The sequence below is a fragment of the Venturia canescens genome, chromosome 7, assembly GCF_019457755.1.
Source record: "Venturia canescens isolate UGA chromosome 7, ASM1945775v1, whole genome shotgun sequence".
NCBI lineage: Eukaryota > Metazoa > Arthropoda > Insecta > Hymenoptera > Ichneumonidae > Venturia > Venturia canescens.
Window position 1 is genome coordinate 6,788,347 of NC_057427.1, and position 22,767 is coordinate 6,811,113.

Sequence of the window (22,767 nt, forward strand, 5' to 3'; positions counted from 1 at the left end):
AATGCATCGGATAAGTAAAACCCTACACAAAACAAGTTACTGACTGATGTTGCAAAGTTTACTCAAAGGCGCGGCTTGTGACGAGATATTTTTTAAATTTAAATAAAAGTGAAATGTACAGGAATGGAGAATGACACAAAAATATGTGATGTTTATAGTGAACTTTTTTGTGTGTGAAAAAATTCTCTGCAGATGAAAGTTTTTGAAAAATATATATTTCTTTGCAGGGTTTAAGTTAGATGCCTCGCAGGTACAAAGTGTGGCTTCTAGAGCGTAAGATTATTCAAATGAACCATTAACGAACACAGCAGGTGTTTCATATCATTAAAATATGTAATTTTAATTAGAGTAAAAATTAAGAATTAGTGGAAGGCGGATTTCACCAGGTTTTTTTTGCACATTTGCATCGTTATTGAATTTTGGCTACTAAGAGATCCAAGTAAGCCTTTGAAATTAAGTCGGTAGTTTTGATGCCCAATTTTTCCATGAGATCTTCACTGATTTTTTGCCCAGTCTCCGGAGTTTGATCTTCCCTTAGAACAACCTGAAAAAAAAACAGAGAATCCAGTATTTCGTCTCATTCTCATTGTTTTGTAACGCTTGAATTTGATGCTCCATTACCTCGATTTCCACAAATGTGCCCAAATTCAGAACTCTGTCAATGTGAATCCGACTTTGTCCAATCATGTACAGATATCTTGTTTTCTCAACTGTTCCAAGAACTCCATTCGATTCTGTCAATACGTCACCAATTTGTTTGCAGTCTTCTGCACTTAGATTTGCTTTTCTGTAGTTCGACAACTTTGGTCCTGATATGTCTGGCCTTTCATAAAATATTAATTCTCCAGAACCATCCTGATCATGAATATGAATCATTATGTGAAAGTCCATCAAATATGAATACAAAATTATTCATTCATGCTCCTTTTGCTGTTACTTTTCATTATTTTAATAAAGTGCATCGTCGAATTACAGTACACTTGAGTAACTCAGAGTCGAAGTTTACAAACTTATATAACTAGAAAATTCCTCACTTTGTTTAATGAATATTGTGAAACTCATTAATGATGAATGTAAAGTAGTACGAGTAATTGTGATAATAACTAACCTCGAATCGACGCAGTTTCAATCGTCCTTTCTCTGCTTTAAAGAATGTATCATTTTGTCGAATCGTCGTTGGCTCAGAACCACTGAGTTCTTTGGCTTTATCGTTTATAGTTTCCCAGTCTTGAACCGATGCTTTTATTTCTATGTTCCGCATATTTCTGTTATTTTTATACTGGCTCAAAATATCGCCTTACTCCAAGAAATGTATAAGTATACAGAGTGTATCAGTGATATGGTAGGGATTAATAAAAGAAAAAAATTGAATTAAAAGAATGACGAAATAGGGACGAGATGGCGCCAACATGTCCTTTTTCGATTTTGCAATGTTCTTACGATGACAGCATTTTATCAACGCAATAACGTGGAAACTGACAAGCTTTTAGAAGTAAATCCGCAAAGTCCTGTTGATTAGAAACAGACATTTCAGTGTTTCATGTCATTAGTCATTTTTTTGTGTGTAGAATAAGATGTAATTGAACCATTCGAGTTCTTGCGACGATATTTTTGAAGTTCATATTTATAAGTTATTCTTTTCAATTCGAATTCGACGGGTCAGTAATTTGAAAAAATGAAAATTTCCGATTGACATCCAATTTTCCATGTTTATATTCACCATATTGAATTTGAACGAAAATAGATACCCAAAAATATATCACAAAAAGTTACATCTGTGAAAAGGTTGCACTCTAAAGAGTCAAAAAGATGTTGGAAAACTGAAAAAAAAAAACGAATACTTACCGATAGAGGACTTAAAATGCCCGATAAACAGTGGACAATTACGTACAACGGGGCGCAGAAGAAAGCGACGAAAAATGATAGAAAAATTAGTATTACGAGCCATAAAATAAATTGCACTGGATTGCATCCCATGATTGTGTTTTTGTGATTACTGAGAAATTTAAAAGACTCAAATAAATAAACTGACTTATGAGACAATGAGTCTTTTTTCAGCAGAATAAAACCGAACGTATCGCCAGCAGATAGACCACGTATTGTCAATCCTTCTGATCTGATGTTTCTTAGCTCACTTTCCTCCTCTCTTTTTCTCTTCGTCGCTCTCGTTCGCCACGCCTAACGGAGTTGATTCATAACGGTATTTTCACTCGATGACCTCGAGGCTCTCCTAACATGTACACAACAACTTCGTCAGCGCATCATCGACGGAGTTGGAATTATTTCCTACGTTCCTATCGTGCGTTCAACTAATCTCTGATAAGATAACAAACACAGAGACAACAAGAGTCAAATGAGGAAAGAATTCGTTCCAAAAAATTGCCAGTGCCCTAAATTTTTTTTCCTTAACATTTAATATTTCGAAAATCTTCGCTACTCAGAATACTCCAAAATTACGAAAATGCCATTATCAACTTGCTTTTTTTTCGTTAAAATAATTCAGACACTAACTTTTTTTTCTCGAAGTTATTCGAGATCTCATTTTTTTCATAGCTAAAAAAAAATGATTTTAAAAAATTAGATTTTTCGGGCTTTCTAGACGTCAAAAAGTCTTAATTCTATAAAGTTGTGCGTTTTTTTGTTTTTAATACAATAATACTAAATAATGTTATTAAATATTTTCTTGTTTTTACATGTACATAGGAGTAGAATAATAATAATAATAATAATAATAATAATAATAATAATTGTAATCATGATAATTGTAATCGAAATAATAATGGTACCTCATCATTATTGATATATTTGTTACTGAATAGTAGCAAAGATTTTATGTAAGCAGTCCATGATTTAATAATGACAAAAATTCGAGCAAAAAAATAATTCTCTTCATCGCAACGAGAACACGATGCCAAAATTCAGCATGGTGTACAAAAGTTTGATAAATAAGGCAAAAGTCTTGGAATAACATGATAATTAGCTGTTCAATTCTCTTAGTTTGTTTTTTGTTTCTGATTATAGTATCAATAAACTCGTAAGAAAGTCGAAATATGCTTGTAAAAAGCTTCACATTCATACGTATTAGAAATGGTTTTATTTGTCCATGCCGTTTTTCGTTTGTTTTAATAGTTATTTCGTTTTAATACTCGACTACTTTAACGATCGATCAAGGATTTCTAGCAAGAGTGTAGAAAAAAATCCCCGATAATCTTCTCTCGCATAATTCCATCGAACACAGTCGTGTGACGACCATTTAAATGCAATTAAGCTGCATTAACGCCGGGCACTAAAAAACTATTTACATAAAATCTTTGTGAAAGGCGTTTTTGTTTTTGTTTTTTTTTCTTTGCTTTCCTTCGCCATTTTAAACGTAAACGAATAGTTTTCAGTTTTGTGCTCTCACGAACACCTAATTATGACATCGTTACGTTCGATAAGCCATCGCTCTTGCTCTGTTTTTTTGCTTTTTCGTTCCCACGAACTTTTGTTGTATTGACAACTTCCCGAAAAGACGAGTTTTGAATATGAAAACATTACAGTTATCGATGGGCTATCAACCTACGCTGTCGCCCATCACGTCAGTCTCGATTCCACCACCCTTTGTCGTCTTCGATTCTACCTCTTCCTCCGGGTCCCCGTAAGCATCCACAAATTCCTACGAACAAAAAAATTCATCGAATAATTATAATTCATAAAGCCACTGGCGCAATTTTTTTAAAACTCGAGAGTATAATTTTTCAGTGGATAATCAGTTACGGAATTACACTGGTTTTCCGAGAACGAGATCAGAAATCAGTCTATTTGGCAATCACGACGAATAATCGTACTTAAAATTGTTGATGATAACTTACATCTTTGTTGATGTTGGAACAAGCCTCGGTAGTTGGAACACCATCTGCAATTGATGAAAAAACAGATTGAAAATTGCTTCTTTCAACTTCGCCTGAAAATTGTTTTCTCGATCAGTTCACGTGTGTAAATGTTGTTTTTGGGCATATTTTTGTTTATTCCAATTGAATCGAGTCCTAAGCTGAGCAAAATGGTTCTGAGAGTTGAAAGTAAACTTATACGGTACCGTGATCTGTCTGAGTATGGATTTCCACTGTAGGAACGTTGGATTGCAGACGCTGAGCTTCCGAATCGATCGCGTGTAGGCGTTCTCTACTGCTTCTCAATTCTTTGCGTAACCTTTCACGCTCATCCTCTCGGTCTTTAACGATTTCCTGTAAAAGTATAAACAGTCGAATGAAGATCATTTGTTATCAGTGGAGAACTCGTTTTAAATGTGCAATGCACATCCAGCAAAGCAGTAAGCCACGAAAATAAATAAATCGATAACCGGTAAGTTGAGAATATTGTTTTCTCGCTAACATCCTTACTTCAACTTAACAATTGAAATTACGCACCAATAGCTGCGATAATTGTGAAGTCAGAGAATGGCAAATAGGCTGTAAATCTGCGACTGGTATGACTGGCTGATATGGATGAGTGTGATTTCTCGCAACCCGACATCCAGTAGTTTCGCAACTGGTAGAAGGTGGTACGATGGTTCCTTTCGAAGCCAAAACAGCCTCGGTTTCGGTAACAGCAAGTGCAGAATTCAACATTCCCATCAAATTGTTGGCTGTATAGAAAAATTAATGAAATGCATTAAAGTATTTTTGCGCAAAAGAAAAGAAGACTATTACAACGTATTTTTGAAGTCTTTAAACCTCCATTTCCTAGAAGTATATTACAGTGATTTTTCTAATTCGAGGTGTAGAGGGAGGTTATCAATCGAGTTAGTAAAATATCCGAAATGAAAATGTTTGTTTATCAAATTGCTGGTTAATGAAGAATTAAATTCGCTGACCTTGACTGATCGCAGCGAGGATCAATTCCGTGGGTTCTTTCTCCAGTCCTGACACCTCCGAAGCCATGTCGGCCACATGTTCAAAATCTTCCTTCGGTATGTTTAAAATATCGGCAACCAGGGACTGTTTCTCGATTAAAGCTCGTTTTATTACCTCGTCCTTCCGTCTCAAACATTCTGAAATGATAGAAATCGATTAGACTACTACTGTATGGAGGGATACGTGTAGGATAAATCATTTCGGAGAAAATAATAACTACCTATAGGTGTAAGAGCGGGTTCGGCAACATGCACAGGCCGTACTTCGGTGTGAACTTCGATCGGATCAATGAGCGAGCATTGCGTACAAGTAACCATTCTCATGGGTTCAACGGAACCTGGAAGTAAAATTGATTCAAAATTGAACGGCTAACACTTATATTTTTCAGTAAAAAATACGTTATATATGAAAATCGTATAAAACGTTTCATATGGAAATTACCAGGTATTGGTGAATGACGTTCTTGGGACTGCGACGGTTCCTCGTCATTTTTAGGATCGTTATTAACCTCCGTTTGATTATTAACATCAGGATTTTCCTCTTCGGGTTGAGCTTCAGTCTTCGAAGCGTTGGAATCTTCGTTGGAGTCTTTAGTATCTTGGTCTTGTTCGTTGCCCTTGTCGTTGGTAGTATCAGGATTTGAATTGGTATTTTGTTCGGTAACGGGGGGTTCCTCGTTCATAGCGGTAGGCGGTGTAGGTCTACGTCCTTCGCGATCGCGGGCTTTGTAATAAGCTTCAGCAGCTTCGGAAATGTGTTTGCACCATAATTCACGCTCGGCTTTGGAAGCGGCGACGAGATCGTAAATCTGCGCGCCATTTTGTGAGGTGTTTACTAGATAGAGAGAATTCTTGTCGACCGCGTTGTTTCTGACGAGCACGGTGGAGACGCGAACGATGGGGCTGAGCACGGAATTCATTTGATTGGTATTGATAAATTTAAGCAAATACTTGTCATCTTGTCGGTGAAGCAAAAATATTGTATCGTCGAGCAGCACGACGTGAAGGTCGACGGGTTTCGGGCGATTTACCATGCGCCATTGCAGAGGGCCTTCGAACAATAATTTACGTTTTGTAATGTCGATATTTTTAAACTCTTGGACAGTCGGATGATCGAATTTATCAAAAGCGGATCGGTCGATGGTTCGTTGAATTTCAGCGAGTCGCTGATAATCCTCCGCTTCTCGAACCGCCTGGTTAACCACGCTCAAAATTTCTTTGCTCCTTTCAAGACTTCGCAAAACGTCAGCTTTCTCTTTCTCGTTACTGTCCGGTGTGTATTTTGCCAGATTTTCAAACAGCAACGGATACTTCGTTAATCGGAGCATACCAGTTAAAATGTGGTCTTTCAACTGGAGACGACGACACAACGTGTTCGCCTCGATCTCGTTTAGGAACGAATTCAGCTTTGGATCTTTGCGTCTACGATCCCGCAACGCGTCCAATGCTACCTGTTGCTTCGCACAATAAGTCGATGCAGCACGCTCAAACGCCTCCCCCGCCTCGCCATCGAACATCTCCAACAACAAATCGCCTATGTCACCCACGCATGGATTCTCCTTTTTCTTGCGCTTCATCGCTTGGTTGAAACGCGAATGTATCGTCACCATCTCGTCAAGATTCGAGAACAATAATTGGATTTGGTCGAGGGGAAGAACCCCGGACTCGAGTAGAGGCCTGTGGAAGACGTAGGAAAGAACTTTCAACGCGCGTACGTGTGATCGTTCTGTATGGAACAATTCTGTAAAAAAACGAAACGTGAAAAGTGCTTATTAGTCTTAGCCTTAATCTTTGTTCAGTATAAAAATATTTAGTTATTTAGTTTATTGGCTTTCGTTAAATCAAGTCACCCTACGTTCCATACGCTTACTATTTAATCATGAAAATGATATATTGAGCGTTTCTCATCTGCAGCGAACACAAAAAATCTATTTTCCATTTCATTCGTTTCCAATGTGACTCGACCAATTTTTTGAAACTCTCCATTTTTTCAAGAATTCCAAGAACTCTCTTGAAATTTGACATGCCAGTTTTCGAGGGCCATAAAAACAGCTCCAATCGTTTATTCATAATTTTCTTTCGTGAATGATCTTTTAATGAGATGCACCAACCATTGATGACCTCTTGTCTCTTTTTTTCGGAATTACTGAGACGCGCGAGGACTTCCTCGGAGACACCCTGACTCCATTCGGGTGGATCTGCCTCGACGTCGACATCGCTGTCCCACGAGGTTGACGTATTCGCCCCTGCATTTGCCGGATGTACTTGTTCCAGGCTGGTACTAGGACTGTCCAAGCTTCTCGTTGACAAGCTGCTGTTCGACGAGCTGCCCGCCGAATTTCCAGGAAATGATCCAGCCGCTTCGCAATCACTGAAACCAGTCCTACCATCAATCGTTAGCACTAATATCCACTTCCCTCTTCATTATCGTGGACGTTCGTTACTCCATCAAATTTCTCGCAACTCAATTACTCAAATGTTCTTAGCTCAACCATCCCATGAAACAGATTATTCGATGCAACGTATCGATGTTAATGCGATTAAATTAATTTTCGTACGTATTAAAATTTCTTGGCAGTTGGCGAAAATTGGGAATTCAACTGTACTCAACGATGCAATTTTCACTCTCGATAGATAGATCTATGCGAGCGGATTTTTAACTCCAATATATTAGCAAAAATGATGAATCATCAATGCATGCACTATGAAGAAAAAACAATAAAATAAATACGATCGAGTGTGTCTTTGTTTTTCTACCTTTCGGATCGTGTACGACGTTCCGTAACGTTGAGACGGTTGTTCGTGCAGAAGCCATTCGTGTCATCGACGTTTCCGTCGTCGGCGTTAATGCACTTTTTATTAATAATATCGGTTGCCGGTTGTTCGAGGGGTAAAGTGGGCTCCTTATGCGCCATCGCGTCAGGCATATTATCGTCGCTATGAGAATTGGGTCGAGGACGAACGCGACTCGAGCACCGCTGTCTCATCCTTTTATTCCCCTTACTAGTTTTTTTATTCAGTTTTCTTTTGGCTTTAAATGTCTTTGGGATCTTACACTTTTTCTCGATTCACTATTTTCCAGATGCGTTGCACAGTTACCATATTTTTTGTCCCTTTACACTAATTTCGCTCGTTCGAAACAGCGCTAAATTTTTTTTGCCTTCGATATCATCTCAGTTCAAAATGGAATAATTTTCTGCACAAAATTTTCTAATCTGATTAACTTTGAAAATTCGTTCCTGCAAGAGATGTTTGGACTTCAACTTTTTCTCATGCAACGAAAAGTCGTTCAGTTTTATTCCTAGATATTAATAGTTACGATTTCTCTATTTAGATCCGGAAAATTCCGAAACGAAAACGCTGAATTTCACTGTTATTATCGATCTGAAGAAATAATGAATATTTCTCTTTCTTTCGAATATCGTAAACAGGAATTAAGCAATAATAACGCCTGGGGGACAAGACCTTGGAAACACGATGGTTGAAAGGTTATCATCGACTCATAATGCCATTTGGCTGGAATTAAAGGAGGGGCGCGAAACCCAAGTGCATTGACATTTCGTTGATGACGTTTCTCCGAAAGACGATCGTGTATTATTACGCAGTACAGACATTTATCTCATATATTCATGAAAACGTGACTAAAAAACTGGGAAAAGCTCGATTTGTCGAGTTTCTTTTTTAATCTTCACATGAAATGCTGGTCGATTAAAATTAGCTTTTCTAAAAAATTTAAATTCTCAAGTTTTTTCATCATGAAAATGTTTACAAAAATTTGAGGCTCGTTCGGTGATTTTTCCCCGAAAATGTATGTCAAATGAGCTAAGAACGTCTGTTCATTTTTTGCACTCGGAATAAACAACGAATCTATAAATATTCTCGGCTGTCAAGTTATACAGCGCGGGGTTCGACGCGCGAGCGTTCGATTAAAACTCGCACCGGATTATTTACTTCGCTAACACATTCGCGGCCGAATGGGCGGGTGGAAGGAGAAAACTTCGTCGCAGAGTTTGCTTTTCCAACGTATTGGTCACGATGAAGGAAGAAAAATAGACGAAGGATAAAGAAAAAAGTAAACACAAAAGTTATCAATGGAGGGGACTCTGAGGGAAAATTTTTCAAAAACCTTTCGTTGCAACGATTTTAATACTTCATAACAATGCTGCTTGCGACAATAAAAAGGGGTGTAGGCAACCGATAAAAATAGTAGTTTTCCATTTGAGAAGTAATTGGAAAATGGGTTGGTGCATTTGCAGTGGAATAAAAAAGTTTTTGTTACTGATATTCTTAGGATAGACTCGAGGGGAAAAAGGGAGGGAGCGATGAAGGGGGGGGGGGGGGGTTGAAGCGACGACGAGGTGTCCCGGGAATGTTATCGAAGCCGCTCCTTCATCACTTTAATCAACCCCCGACCAAGGTAGCAGAGAATAGCACTGGCTATCCACCATTTTCCCAACGATCTAAACCATCCCTTGTGAGTTTGTGACTGCGTACAGTCATCGTATAACCACCTTTTTCTAATTCATCCCCCTCGAGCCCTATCGAGCCGTTATTCGTCTTGCATACGAATGCACAGTCGATGGCGTGCGACCCCATCTATTCTCATGTATTACGTCGCATCCCATCGGAGTCACAAGGCCTCTCCTCGATTTCCTCAATTTTCACCCTGACGATCCATTCTCTTATGGATGTTCCTATATACGAACCTGAGATCTCGCTCTCTCTCTCTCTCTATTTATGAGGCACTTTATCCTCCAGCCACGTTTCTACCCCCACAGAAAAAAAAATCCAACTCCTACGTTCGTTACATTTATTGCAATGAAAATATTTTCCATCCGATGTTCCTACAGAACAAGCACAACTTTATTTAGTCAAAAATGCAATTCCATGATAAAATTTTCTCTTTGTTATTGAAAATCTTAGAGAATGGCGTATCAATGTCGTCGTCATCGTACACGAGAAACATTTAATTCTGCAGGGAAGATTCAGTTCGAACTCATTTCTGAACCCGAGGACCATGAACCGTAAAGAATTAGATATGAAACAAAGTTTCTTTTGTTTTCCGTCGAATGTCACTATCACCGTCATACATATCTATAAAATAAGTCTAAGGGAGGAGGTGCGCTTGTGTAGCCAAGACCGGAGGCTGGGCCTATAAAAGTATTGATTTGAGAGTATCGAGCTTTTCGTAAATAAAGCCCAACGTAAGTATCCGTAGTCCCTTAATATTGCACCGAGTTGAAAACCCACTGGATCCTCAAATTCCTTCTCTCGGGACAAAAAACTAAGAAAATAGTGCAATTTTATGGGCCTTAAAAACAAACTTTCACCAAAGTATACAAAAATATATTCAAAATGAAGCTTATTAACAAATACTGAACGAAACATTCTCTTCCTACATGAACGATTTTTGGCTATGTACTCAATCCAAACTACGAAGGGTCTGAGCTACTTTTTCTACAGAGGAAATCGAAAAAAGCGAAAGCTCATTTTCCCAACTTCTGAAGAATAATTAATCGTTCCGTCTATTGGACAGTATTTCAGAAAAGCTAAAGGTTCTGATCAAATTTACTGGCTATAGAGATTTTGTTGGATAAAAGCAAGGAAGATACAAAAGTAAAATCATCGAGGTAAGACGTGGTCTGGACTTTTGCTGCAGTATGTACTTTTTTTTTAGACACTTTATTGACACTGCACCGCCCCCTTGCCCCTCTTCACATCCGAGCTCCTCTCGAACCTTTCCCCAGAAAGTCGTAATTCTTGTACTCACTAATCAGATTTATTGCACGATCGTTCACGACAGGTTCCTTTCAAGGACATAAAATGAAATTAATTGCAATCGATACGTCGCCCGATTCGTGCTGTTTTCTCACCTTTTGCAACGTTAAAATCTTTCGTTTCACGTTTTTTTGCAGCTTTCCGTTTATCCGTCAAGAATAGAGTTTTATTTTCCGACGCAAATACTACTGTTAAGGATTTTGAAAACTGTGTACTAGCCCGAAAACAAACATTAAAATTCATCGATCTGAAGAGACATTTCCCTTAGGACACGATTCGTGTTTTGAAATGAACATTTTGAAATAAACTTTTGTTCAAGGTGTTCTGCTACACGTGCTTAAAATTCATGAAATTATTATCCGTACAGTATGCAGCGTGAATTTAAATTATTTGTAGAAAATTAAATATAATAGCAATATTTCTATATTTATAGCGAATTTTATGAGACACGTTTACCGCGGATGGAAATATTCGTACGCTTCGGTTCTCCCTCGTTTTCTTCTTTGGAATTTAGCGCGCAAGTAGGAGCACGGGAGAGTCAAAGATAGAGTTTACGACTAAGGAGTTTCGCGTGTGCGAAGCAGTGTTTCGTTATAAAGCGTAGAATCTCTAAATCAAATTTCTCAATTTTTTTTTCAATCGAGCTGCGATAATGGACGAGACGCGTCGGGAATGGGAGTTCTGCCGGGAAAAACAGCGTGTGCTTCCGCGTATTTATTTGGTTACGTGTTCCTAAAAGACTTTACATTAATCGAGTTCCTACAGCGAGCGTAAAATCCACGCGAGCGAAATGAGAAAAAAAATGGGAGATCAAGTTCACCAGAATATTTTTCTCCGAATGAACAAACAGCTTCGAAAGCTTAAATTAGACAATTTGCATGTCCACTGGCATGTAGAAATGAACTATCCGAAGGAACGACAAAATGTAAACGAAAGAGTCCGTGGGAGGAGAGTATCGAAAAAGTGTCTCGAGGTCGTCGGCTTATTTTTTTTCTGTGCTCGCCTCAAGTCGAAGGGAAGTAGGACCGCGATTTTTTTGAAGCAGTACAAAATAACAAGGAAAAACAAATGGAGTGCACAGCAATGGAAGAAAATCGTAAGAGTATGAGCATGATATGAATTATAGTTTTTGTTTGGCCACCCGCGACGAGAATTTCTCTCTTTCTCTCTCGCTCTTTTTCACGAAGAAGAAACGAAAAATAGAGCTGGGTCTGCGGCTGAGTATAGCACACGCGTGGTAGAACGTACATTCGAGTTTTGTAATAACTGCGATTGAGAGAAAAATAAGTGTGGGGGGGGGGGGGGGGAGTGGTAAAGAGAGAAGGGAGCGTGCGTGTCCAAAACCCACCTAAATATTCTCGTGGCTGATTTGTATTAAAAATAATGACTTAGTCGTTGACCGTGTTGTCAGGAATTAACGTACACTGCGCAAATATACGAAAGACCAAAACGTCGAATGCATAAATATTAAAACGTACGAACTGAGACGCGTTATTCACAGAAAGAAACAAAAAATAAATAAATACGAGGCTCCTCGTCGCTGTCAAGAAAGACGTTTGAATTGGCGGTGAAGACCGTTGAACGAAACGTTTAACGACACACTGAAGCTAAAGCTTGCACCACAGCGTCGGGGGAGAAGCGAAAACGGAAACGCGAGTCTGCGCCGTTTTGATCGTTCCATATAACTATACAGCGGAAATATGGGACGCGCACCCTGTCAAAGTCTCCTGCCAAAAAAAGACGGAAAAATGAGAAAGAAGAAAATCACCCACACACACCGACCGGAGGGAAAAACTACAGACGCTGCCCAAGGCCACGCTTTTACACACCGGCCACGCAGATCAACGGACTAAACATTTCTCAATGCTTTTTTTATGTTTCGTTTACGGAAAGCTTCTTGTTTTTATTGCATTGAAAGCAATTTGTATAGAATATCGACACGTGAAAAGCTGTTGAGTTGATTGGACTTTCTTGACCTTTTGAAATGCTTCATTCGCGGCTCCCCATGATCGAAAAAATTCGAATGTAAAAGAGGAATCGACGTTCGGAACTCGCTCGACCGTCCTTCTTGAATTTCAATGATTTTCTTGCCTTTACCATGAGTTGGAGAAATTAATGGAGTATCGATAGTTGAAAAATCCATCATTTTTTTAATCACCGAACGTTTTTGTGCGGCATTGCAATGAAACTTACTTGGTCTTGGAGAGATTGGGATCACTCGTTTTTCGTTTTTCTCGCAGCTGCCTCTGTGGAATGCAAACAGAAAAAGAATGAGCGTGAGCGATTTTATTTCGATTATTCACGAAAATTCAGCGTAAACGGTGACGCGGAAACGTTTATTTCTATTTTTATTTATCAAGTATCCATTTATAGTTTTTGTCGTATTTCAATTCGAGTCTCGTAACCGGCGTCGGTTCGAGGAAAAATCGATTCCGAATATATTCGTTGAAGCGACGTTAAACTGAAAATTTCTGGCAAATGAATCGCTTCGCTATCTCGTCGATTGTATCGAGCAGATAGCGAAGATCGTTAAATTCGCTGGCTTCAAAATTCTCATTCAATTCTAACTCGCACCAAAAATCCAGAATTTGCGCTCTTGACAAAGAACCTTGAAAAATGCTGATGCTCTTTTTACCTTGTGATGTATCCGCTCCTTGTAACTTTCAGACCTATTTATGTTCGACGTCTTTGGCTTACTGGAAATATTTTGCTGCACCCTGAGAGAGAGAGAGAGAGAGTAAATACCAATGAATTGAGAATGAATTAATAGAAATGTAAAAAAAATGGAGAGAAAAAACGATCGATGGAGGGTAATTACAGGGATCGGTGTTTGCTGTGAGATTCATTCATAATTTCTACTCGACATACATACATTTCTGATATATCTTCTCTCGAGGAAGGATTGTCCATGCTATCAGGATAATCGCCGTAAGCGGAAACGCGTCCTCGTTCGTTGCTGCTCCGGGTGTTTCCGCTTGCGCCGCCTCCGCGATGTTCTCCTGCGAACACAGAAAATAAAATAGTGCATTTCCCTCAACGATTCATCACAATGCAAGTCCCATAATAATCCATTAGAACAGTTGAATTTATATTTTGTGTTCAATTATGAATTTGATTTGTTTTTTTTTTTTTTTCTAGGAATAATCTTCGGGAAATTTGCAACGAATTGAATTAGGTTTTGAAAATTTAGAAATGGAAGCGCCCCGGACAAATTTCTGTTAGAATTTTCCAGACACTCTCACATTCTCAGAGAATATTGATGAAGTAACAGGAAACGGGATTGAAAAAGAGAGAAAGTAGGATTGAGTTTTCGTGTTATTCGGGTCGATCGAAAAACAAATTTCGGCGTACGAAAAATATTTGTTTCGCCATTTGGTGGGATGGAATTTTGAATGAATCTCGTTTTCTTATTATTCTGCTGGCATTTATCCAAGCATGGGATGTTGGTCGGTGCAGAGTCGGTCTTATCAGCGACCGCAAAGTGCATCCGACCGTAAAGCGGTCCTCTCGAAGCCTGTACACGGTGCAATAGTTAAGTATAGAACGTGCCTGCATCGAACGACTTTTAGACGAATCACGATGAGAGCAGTGTATGAAAATTGAGATATCCGGCCTCGATGAGGTCTGGGATTTTGAGGAATTACGTAGGAGGATAAATTCGATCGTTCGATTAAATTCCCAGACTCTCGAAAAAATATGTGGCGCTATCCGAGGAATCCGGAGTCAATGAATGATTTTAAAAAGTTGCCAAAAGCTTCGAGCTCCCCCGAATTCCCTCGAATATTTCAGTGTCATGTTTTCCTACGCACGTTGAAAAATGTGTCTGAAGATGAATAAAACAACATTGAGGGTGTACGGAGCGCAGTAAAAAGACGATCGACCGCCCAAATTAATGAGTCGTTGAAACAATTCGAAGATCGTCAAAAAAACTGAAGTCAAAGTGTTCAATAATCTTTCAAGTGTTTCGCTCCAATAACCATAAAATTCCGTGCCCAAGATTAGACCACCCTTGGAGTACGCTATACTTTTTCTTTCTCTCTCACTCGTTTCATCCTCTTTTTCTTCGTCTTTTTCACGAAGCATTTAACGAAGAATGTTTGAGAGAAAAAAATGCTGAAATGCGTTGCCTTGAGAGATATTTTTAGTTTGACACTGGCGATGGGCAACTAAATTGGTAGTACGAGCAGGCATAGGCATTAGGGACAGTCAAGGGACCGGAAATCCAGACGCTCTTCCCTCTCCTTCTCTCGTCTCAAGCACGTAAATGTCTCTTGACTTTTTTCTCCATTCTGTACTCCTAACGCATCGTTTCCATAAATCCGAATGTCTCTTTTTTAATAATAAAAAGGAATAACCAATTGAAAAGAAACGTCGATGAATTTATTGAAAAAAAATTGACTTTCCCACGTATTCGCATAAAGTTAATTCAAGTTAATTGAAAAAGTGTGCGGAACGAAATCCACCGAGTGATTTCGTAATGCGAAAAAGTTTCATTGACAAATTCATCAAGTTTGGGAAAATTCGTTCATGGACGAACCTTGGACGTGAACGGTTTCGCTGAAACTATCCTTTTCCTCGGTGCTTAACGCAAGGTCACGATCGATCGGATCAAAGCGAAACTTTTCACTGATACTTTTCAAGTCTCTCGAGAATCCACGACACTCGTTCAACGGCGCAACATCATCGAGTCGTACAATAAGGGCAGCTGCTTTGTTGATGTCGTTGCAAGAGCCACGACTCTTTCTAACAGCTGCGAGTGTATCCCAAACTTTACCGGCTATGGAGCCTCGCGCCGGTGCGTGGAAACTGCGCGATTTCGTCGTTTTTTTCGCCACCTTGTCGTGACTTATTATTTTATCCGGCACATTCGTTCCACCTGAAGTTTCCAAAGTTGACATTCCCGTCGAGAAAGCAGATTTTTTATCACGCGAATCGACCAAGCTCTTCAATTTTTTAATAAAATTGAATTTTTGAACTTTTGTGCAGAGAGATTTTTCGACTTGATACCAAAATCCTTCAAATTTTTCGACTCTTCGTCAAAAGATTGGGAAAAAAATTAGTAGAAAAAACGAGGGTAATTATGTAGTTTGATTACTTTTCCGAAAATCAATGGAATTTTTTTTTCTTCTTCTCGAAGTTATCGATTGGACTATAGTAAGTGATATTTCGTCGGGGGAGGCTAACATTTTCCATAAAAACCATGAGTTATGGAGTTTTGAAGTTGTTGGAAAAATGCGGGGATTTGGCGTATATCAGGCTATTTAGGAGTTCACATTAGGACAGGTGGACACACACACACACACACACACACACACACACACACACACACACACACACACACACACGCCAAAGTTGCTCTAAACCCGCCCAGCGAAACCACACCCACACATCGAAAGTTTTCTGAACCAATACGACGATTTCGCACACACATCAAAAGTTGTTCCGGATACACATATGCGATGTTTATGCGAAATCGGTAGGTGTATTCAGAGCATTTTTGATGCTTGTGTGGTATTGCTGGGCGGGTTTAGAATACCTTTGATGTGTGTGTGTGTGTGTGTGTGTGTGTGTGTGTGTGTGTGTGTGTGTGTGTGTGTGTGTGTGTGTGTGTGTGTGTGTGTGTGTGTGTGTGTGTGTGTGTGTGTGTGTCGTGTTGTGAACTCAAAAATATTCAAATATACCATATTTCATCATATTTTTCCAATAACTTCAAAACCTCAAACACATGGTTTTTATGGAAAATGTTAGCCTCCCCCGACGAAATATCATCAATGGTAACTAATCGAAGCCGTCCATGCTAAAAAAAAATTTCTTTCGTTGATTTTCGGAAAAGTAATCAAACTACATAATTACCAAAACGAGTTCACGAAAAAAGTGATAATCGAAAGGAAGCTCAGAAAGAATCGTTTTTCAACTTGGAACTTGGTCGATTCGTCTCTTCACGAGCGTCATTACCGTCCGACTTGAGTTTTCGGTGGAGTCTATTCCTGCATCTCTCGGAGGACAATCTTAGACTCCCGAGGCCGTCGATGAGGGGCGAAAAGTTGTTCGGAGGGTTGAGAGATTTGCCTCCAATCCCCTCCAGGTGTTCACTTGCATGTATTTCCAGCATAGTATCTCGAGTAAAACGTTGACAATTTATAATAAACAATACCGATGGAGACGAACGATATTTATTGTCCACGAAAAGATTGAGAGACGAAAAAATGGCTTATTGAATAACGAAGAACGACTACGAGAAGCTGAATTTTTGGAACACTCTCTTTCGGTGCGTTCGTACGCCGAACTAATTCCTTTCGAGAACGCAATTCACTTCTTCCTTTCGGCTGGATGGTCGGCTCGTTTCCGGCCTTCTCTTTCCTCCACCACCGGAGCCGAATCAACGGTTTCCCCTCGCGTCTCTTCCCCTCGCCAACTTCCTCTGTCTCTTTATTTTTCTACGAGTTTACAAGGCTCTTCGGTGTAGAGAGAAAAAAAGAAAATACTGGCGATGGAAAAATATGTCGGGCACGTGTCAGCACCTCGAGTAACAAGAGAAATAAAAGTCTTCGAGTTCACTAACTCGTCGGAGAGTTCTCCTCAAGGTCGAAAAACGTAAAAAATTCTACAAACGAAAGCTATGAAACACATTTTCTCACTGTTTTTCCTTTCTCTCTCTCTTTCTCTCTCTCTCCCCTCACTGGCAAATTCACTACTCGATGGAAACCCTCCGCGTTCGTAATTCCGCGTTCAACTAGTGTCGGAGACTCTCGAGTTCCTCGACCGTCGGTCCGACGTTTAATGAGCCTGCGAAATATTATTTTTTTTTCTATCTCTCTCCGGTTGGCGCGATACGGCGAGTTGCTCTCGATTAAAAACGCCCACGAAAGAGCGCGGCACACCAACGACTGCAATTAAAAACATCGAGTGTGTGGCACCGTTGCAAATTTTGACCTCTGACGTTCGTATTTTTTTTACAGTAACAAAATTATTCGTTGAATAACATTTTTAAGCAATGCGAATCGAAGCTCAGCTCGAAAAAGCACCAAACACATTCGAGGCTCTGATTACCGATCGAAAGTATCGTTGGTATCGATCTTATCCTTTAAACTGATAACACTTCGATGACAAATTGTAGATCACTCGAGAATGAAGTCAGAAAAGGAGGGAAGTTTCGTAGCGACATAATCACCGCGAAAGATGATTCAACAAGTTCGTAATAGCGTTACGCATACGAGTAAATATAGAGATTCACGAGTGGCGATAAAAAAAATCTAATATTCACTAAAACGGTGCACGTGTACGATATTTCGACTGCTTTAGTCGTCCAAACACCTTTGAAGAAAAGTAAACATTCCAAATGTACGATGATGTGAAAAAAACCCATTGAAAAATCGTTTGCAAATATTACGAAATTGCTGCCCAGGGCGAGGAAGCCTCGAGCAATATTTTTCAGCTCGAATTTTTATCCGAGTTACCATCCGAAATCATAACAATTCAAATCTTGAAGCTTTACATAAATACTCGAGATAATAAAACGGGGAAAATAACGATCGAGGCTCCAGACTCAAAAGTAAGGTAATTTACTGCTCTTTCTAAGAATTCTCGTGGGAGAAATATGATGAAAAACTTCTAAGTCTCAGAAGACCGACTTTAGGGCAGGATAATAACAGAAAATGAAAATTTCGATGTTCCAGATTTTGGAAAAAATATCTGTCAACGAATCGAGACTTGAATTTCACCAGAACTGTTGCGATCTCATTCTATTACTGGCAAAATCCTTTCGCAGACTGCAAACATCTGAATCAGATGGTTGCTTCATTATCCACGAAAGAGAACTTCATTCACTGCGTTCTTATCTCTTGTCTCGCTGATCTATGGACCATCAGCAATTTCTTTGTTCCACGAGCTCCCATGAAGCTCAACTTCGCTTGCGTTTCGCCAGCACTTCACTTCCCGAGTCTCGCATCTCTTTACACTTCGTTCCTCTTCATTGTCGTCATTAGCTTTCATCCCGAACGTGGAGAACAATTTGTATACGATTTGTTAACAAATTTCTTTCGGTTATTGAAAAACCGTAGATCCGCGAATACGGTTCTTCTGTCTGCACCCGTCCATCAAAACGGTCAGCTTACGTTTTATTGCTCTGCAGAAAGCAACAATGTTGTCGGTGTGAAAACTTTGTTTTTTTGCTTACGAATACGATTTTTCGAATTCCACTTGATTCTCTCTACTTAAAACTATGGTTTAGTTCGTATCTCACCATCGATCACGTGGGTGTGACAAATACAGTGGCCAATTCGAAACAACTAATTTTTCTACAATAATCACAATCGTCAAATCTCCTTTTGGGCCATTCATGAACAAAGTTTTTCAACTTTTTGCTCTCTTCCCTCCTTCTAACTTGTTAAACTTGATTCGTCGGAGAGGTAGTAAAAGTATCCAGTAACACGCGAGTAACGTTTGACATAGAAAAGTCAAAAATTCAAAGAATTTTCGAAAAACCCCTTTTCGTAATTTTAACGAGTTTTCTGAAAACTGTTTTTCAGGGGTGGAGAAACGTCGTTGGAAAAAGTTTCCACTAGTCTTGAGTTCGACTGTACACCGATGAGACGTAGATAGTCGTAACATCATATGCAGTACAAGACACATTTCGGTTGAACGGGGAACTGCAAACCGAAAATAGTATCGGGGGAATGTTGTCGTTGATGAACTAAACGCGTAGTTGTAATGAAAAAGTGATGTATAAACTGACAAACCTATACGATGAAGTCATTCGGAGTGTTTGTGTTGGAATTTCGTATATTAAATATGAATGTATATGTGCACGTGTTATTGACGTCATTCGCGAGTTACGCAAAGCATCTCGAGAGTAGTTTGTAGCACGAATTTTTCCATATCGAAAGTAAGACGAATAGGGATAAAAAAAATTGGAGGAAAGAAAATATTTCCGACGATAAAAAGTTTATTTGTTGAGAGAGAAGAAACAACTCACCATTTTCGCCATCGGTCATAACTCCAGCATCTTCTTCCCCTCGCTTAGCTCGTTCGACTGTTTGGAAAGTGATAATTATGCATTGATGACTTTGAATGGATAAAAATTTCACGTTAGCACTAGATTTTCCTGGTTTTTTTTCACTCACTCAAGTGCATGTGGTTTTGCGAATGATGATGGTGGTGCGATGGCGGCTTCCTTTCCGGCCGTATGCGTTCCATTATTCGACTTATACGGTCGTTCGCGCTCGTTCGCTCTTTCCTATTCAAAGGACCTGGACAATTCTCCTCGACGACTCGAACGCAAAGGCGATGAACGCTGAGAGAACAAACTGAAAAGAAAAATTCACAAGATAAACCCCTTCAAATCTGACGGTTCTTTGAATATGAAATTTTTCAATTTTCAGATATTTTCGCATTGATGCAATGCACTTTTTTTCGTTTTGATCAATTTGAAGAATTTGGAATTGAATTTTTGTGCTCACCACTGCACTGATATCCTTGCGGCCCAATACCACCAATAATGAGTCCACAGTGATTGCAGTAAGTAACGGTGAAATACTGATGAGCCACAAAATGATGACCGCATACCGTCATTTTTCTCGTTTTTCCGGTCAAAATACGAGCCTTCAAATTCGACTTGTCTTTCGCAACGAAAGTCGGTACTCCGTCAAGCGACATTGGTCGGACTTGGAATATCTTCGTCAATATTGTCGCCAGACCAGCTGCCGTGGTAAATTGACGAAGATCCACGTGATCTTTCTCGATAACTTCTCTGAAAAAGGAACGGAGATAAACAAAACATTTTTATAAATACTCGCGAGTTGTGACGCAATAATTTTCTGTCAATTTTTTATGCTTACGTAATGAGGATATAAATGAGGATTTATCGAACAGTTTAAAAACAATGAAGTCATTCAAACGAACGGAATCGTATTCATTTACAATTTTTCAAAAGTCACCACGGACTCGAAGAAATTTATCAAGTTTTTATATAAACTTGTGACTCGTATTTTGAACTTACAGATGCGGTTGCATTGTCGGAAGAAGATAAGTTTCGATTATTTTCGTCTCTTGAACTTTGTCCGTGGCGCTCTCGTCGAGTTGAGTGTCGCTCGGACCGAACAACATGCCCAGACCGGCGGTCCGTTTTTGTTGAAAATCCGCGAGTTGTTCGTTCAATTCTTCCTTGGCACGAGTTCTTGCTTTCCAGAATATCTTTAAGCAAAAAAAGCATGAACATCGAAAGATTTACGAAATTTCTTGAACTGTGTTTCTAAAAAATGTTATTCAATAAAGTTGTACCTTCCGTAAAATTTCCTCCTTGTCGGATTCCTTGAGAAGAACATCATCGATTTCGCGGGCGACATTTTCATCGACGTTGTTCAATCGCAACGGCTAAAAAATTGATGATGAATATAATTTTTGTAAAGTTCGTCGTCTTTCGATATTGAGAACGATGGAAGCGTCAAAACTCACCGCACCAGGTACTAGAAAACTCGAGTGAATCTCATAAGCCCATTTTTTCATTTCTTTGGCGTTCCCTTCCTTGTACAAATCCGTTATCAAGTAGAACAACTGCGAGAGAAAAAATACATTTGAAATCCCGTGTTCAACCGTCATCGTTTTCGAACAAATTAATTTTGAGTAAATTAATAGAAAAACACATAAATTGCAAAACTAACCAGACTGGAGGGGTCACTGTTGGATAGTACGTAATTTATAAATACGGAAAGGTGGGCGTGATGCTCCCACAATCTCGAGAGCGACTTGAAAGGTCCGTGATCTTCCAGCTGACCCTAAAAACATGAGAATCTTTAAAAAAATTGAAAATACTACGACATTTTATTAAGTTTTGAGCGCAAACATTACAGAATTATAAAGATCATACGAAAGCTCGTTAATTTGGGACAATAAATGACGTACAACTTCTTGATCGCTCATGTCGTCATCTTCCATGGACATTATAGGTTGCTGAATAGGTGGCAGTCCTGGTGTACTTTCGTTCATTGGCAGTCGAATGGGGGAAATCGTTACGAAGCTATCACTTAAACTCTGCAAAAAGCCAATTCATTAAAACGCTTTTTTCTAGATACAATAGAATGAATCGGCGATGGAGGATTGAAATAAACTATTTTCTTTCCCATTACTGAACAGTGTTAAAAGACTATAGAAATTATCGCTCAAGAAATTTTCTAGTCCATTTATTTCTCAAGTTCTTACGTCATTAATGGTCGAGGAGGATTCATTGGCGGGTGACGGTTGAGGATACGGCGGAGGTGGTGTTCCCGGTGGTGTGACGTGAACGGGATCGTCGAGATCGATGCTGCTGCTGTGTCGTCCGGGATGTCTTGGAGGTGAGAGATCGTTCATCGATTCAGAAGCGATGAGGCGTCGGCTAGCTTCAGACGGTGAAATTATCGTCGTGCTCAATTGTTCTGGACTCGATTTCGTTCTCTGGTGTTTGTTCAATGAGCCTGACGAGCCAAGATTCGCACCCTGCGACAGCTTATCAGAGCAAAAAGTACGTTTTTTCAAATCCGTCCAAACAAAACTTAAATCTTCGGATGACAACGTCTAAAGATGCAATTAACGTGCATGCACATGACCATCATTTTTGCCTGACATCAATTTTACTCCGTATTCATTCAAATTAACCGTCAAATTGATCTCTTTGCCATTTCTCTTTACTACCACTTCAATGAACCCCAAAATATAATGAATTAGTGATACCATAGAGCAAGCGTGGCTAAAATAATAAACGAAATAATACAAAAATCAACAGGAATTCAAATAATTATACTGCTACGAATGAGGACAATTGGTCGATGCGAACTTAATACGAGGGTCCTTATCGAAATTTGGCGAAGAAGCCCAGGGATTTTCAATTCACGTCTATTTTTCAAACCAGGATCGAAATTACGTTATGCCAAACAAATACAAGAGCAAAAATTTTATCGTAAGCATTAAGACTAAAAATGTAGAAAAATTGTAGAGCCCTCGAGACTCAGATACCACCATCGTGCGCGACGTTTCATCGTCGAATTATCCTCTTAAAAAAAAAAAGAGACCATAAAATCTCATAACGGAGTAAAGAAGCATGTGAGTGTTTGAGTTTGTGGTTT

At 39.2% G+C, this 22,767-nt stretch overlaps 2 protein-coding genes across 7 annotated transcripts in view; both read right to left on the minus strand.

Annotated features, from left to right (window-relative positions):
- Positions 1 to 195: 195 nt before the first annotated feature.
- Positions 196 to 1,423, minus strand: LOC122412976 (uncharacterized). Its single transcript, XM_043423012.1, has 3 exons — positions 1,109 to 1,423; positions 622 to 855; positions 196 to 544 (listed from the first exon to the last, which is right to left on the minus strand). Exons 1-3 carry the CDS (start codon positions 1,259 to 1,261, stop codon positions 410 to 412), a joined length of 522 nt encoding a protein of 173 aa, XP_043278947.1. The 5' UTR covers positions 1,262 to 1,423; the 3' UTR covers positions 196 to 409.
- Positions 1,424 to 3,308: 1,885 nt separating this feature from the next.
- Positions 3,309 to 22,767, minus strand: part of RhoGEF2 (Rho guanine nucleotide exchange factor 2) — a 29,559-nt gene continuing 10,100 nt past the window's right edge. For 5 of the 6 annotated variants that reach the window (XM_043422969.1, XM_043422970.1, XM_043422967.1 and 2 more), the window contains 20 exons: positions 21,866 to 22,150; positions 21,569 to 21,697; positions 21,328 to 21,441; positions 21,122 to 21,220; positions 20,948 to 21,040; positions 20,667 to 20,860; positions 20,128 to 20,417; positions 19,792 to 19,974; positions 19,644 to 19,700; positions 13,542 to 13,668; positions 13,305 to 13,386; positions 12,863 to 12,915; positions 7,003 to 7,274; positions 5,334 to 6,632; positions 5,113 to 5,229; positions 4,853 to 5,029; positions 4,407 to 4,624; positions 4,076 to 4,223; positions 3,852 to 3,895; positions 3,309 to 3,655 (listed from right to left, as the gene is read on the minus strand). In XM_043422969.1, the coding sequence (XP_043278904.1) occupies positions 3,554 to 3,655; positions 3,852 to 3,895; positions 4,076 to 4,223; positions 4,407 to 4,624; positions 4,853 to 5,029; positions 5,113 to 5,229; positions 5,334 to 6,632; positions 7,003 to 7,274; positions 12,863 to 12,915; positions 13,305 to 13,386; positions 13,542 to 13,668; positions 19,644 to 19,700; positions 19,792 to 19,974; positions 20,128 to 20,417; positions 20,667 to 20,860; positions 20,948 to 21,040; positions 21,122 to 21,220; positions 21,328 to 21,441; positions 21,569 to 21,697; positions 21,866 to 22,150 (4,083 nt within the window). In that variant the 3' untranslated portion in view covers positions 3,309 to 3,553. The remainder of the gene's footprint in view (positions 3,656 to 3,851; positions 3,896 to 4,075; positions 4,224 to 4,406; positions 4,625 to 4,852; positions 5,030 to 5,112; positions 5,230 to 5,333; positions 6,633 to 7,002; positions 7,275 to 12,862; positions 12,916 to 13,304; positions 13,387 to 13,541; positions 13,669 to 19,643; positions 19,701 to 19,791; positions 19,975 to 20,127; positions 20,418 to 20,666; positions 20,861 to 20,947; positions 21,041 to 21,121; positions 21,221 to 21,327; positions 21,442 to 21,568; positions 21,698 to 21,865; positions 22,151 to 22,767) is intronic. The other variant, XM_043422968.1, reaches the window with a different exon arrangement.

Bases quoted from the DNA above. Each gene is read 5' to 3' on its own strand.
- LOC122412976 (XM_043423012.1), bottom strand. From the start codon at position 1,261: ATGCGGAACATAGAAATAAAAGCATCGGTTCAAGACTGGGAAACTATA. The intron at 856-1,108 runs GTTAGTTATTAT...ATTCATGATCAG, and splicing joins TGAAACTGCGTCGATTCGAG to GATGGTTCTGGAGAATTAAT. The intron at 545-621 runs GTAATGGAGCAT...TTTTTTTTTCAG, and splicing joins GCACATTTGTGGAAATCGAG to GTTGTTCTAAGGGAAGATCA.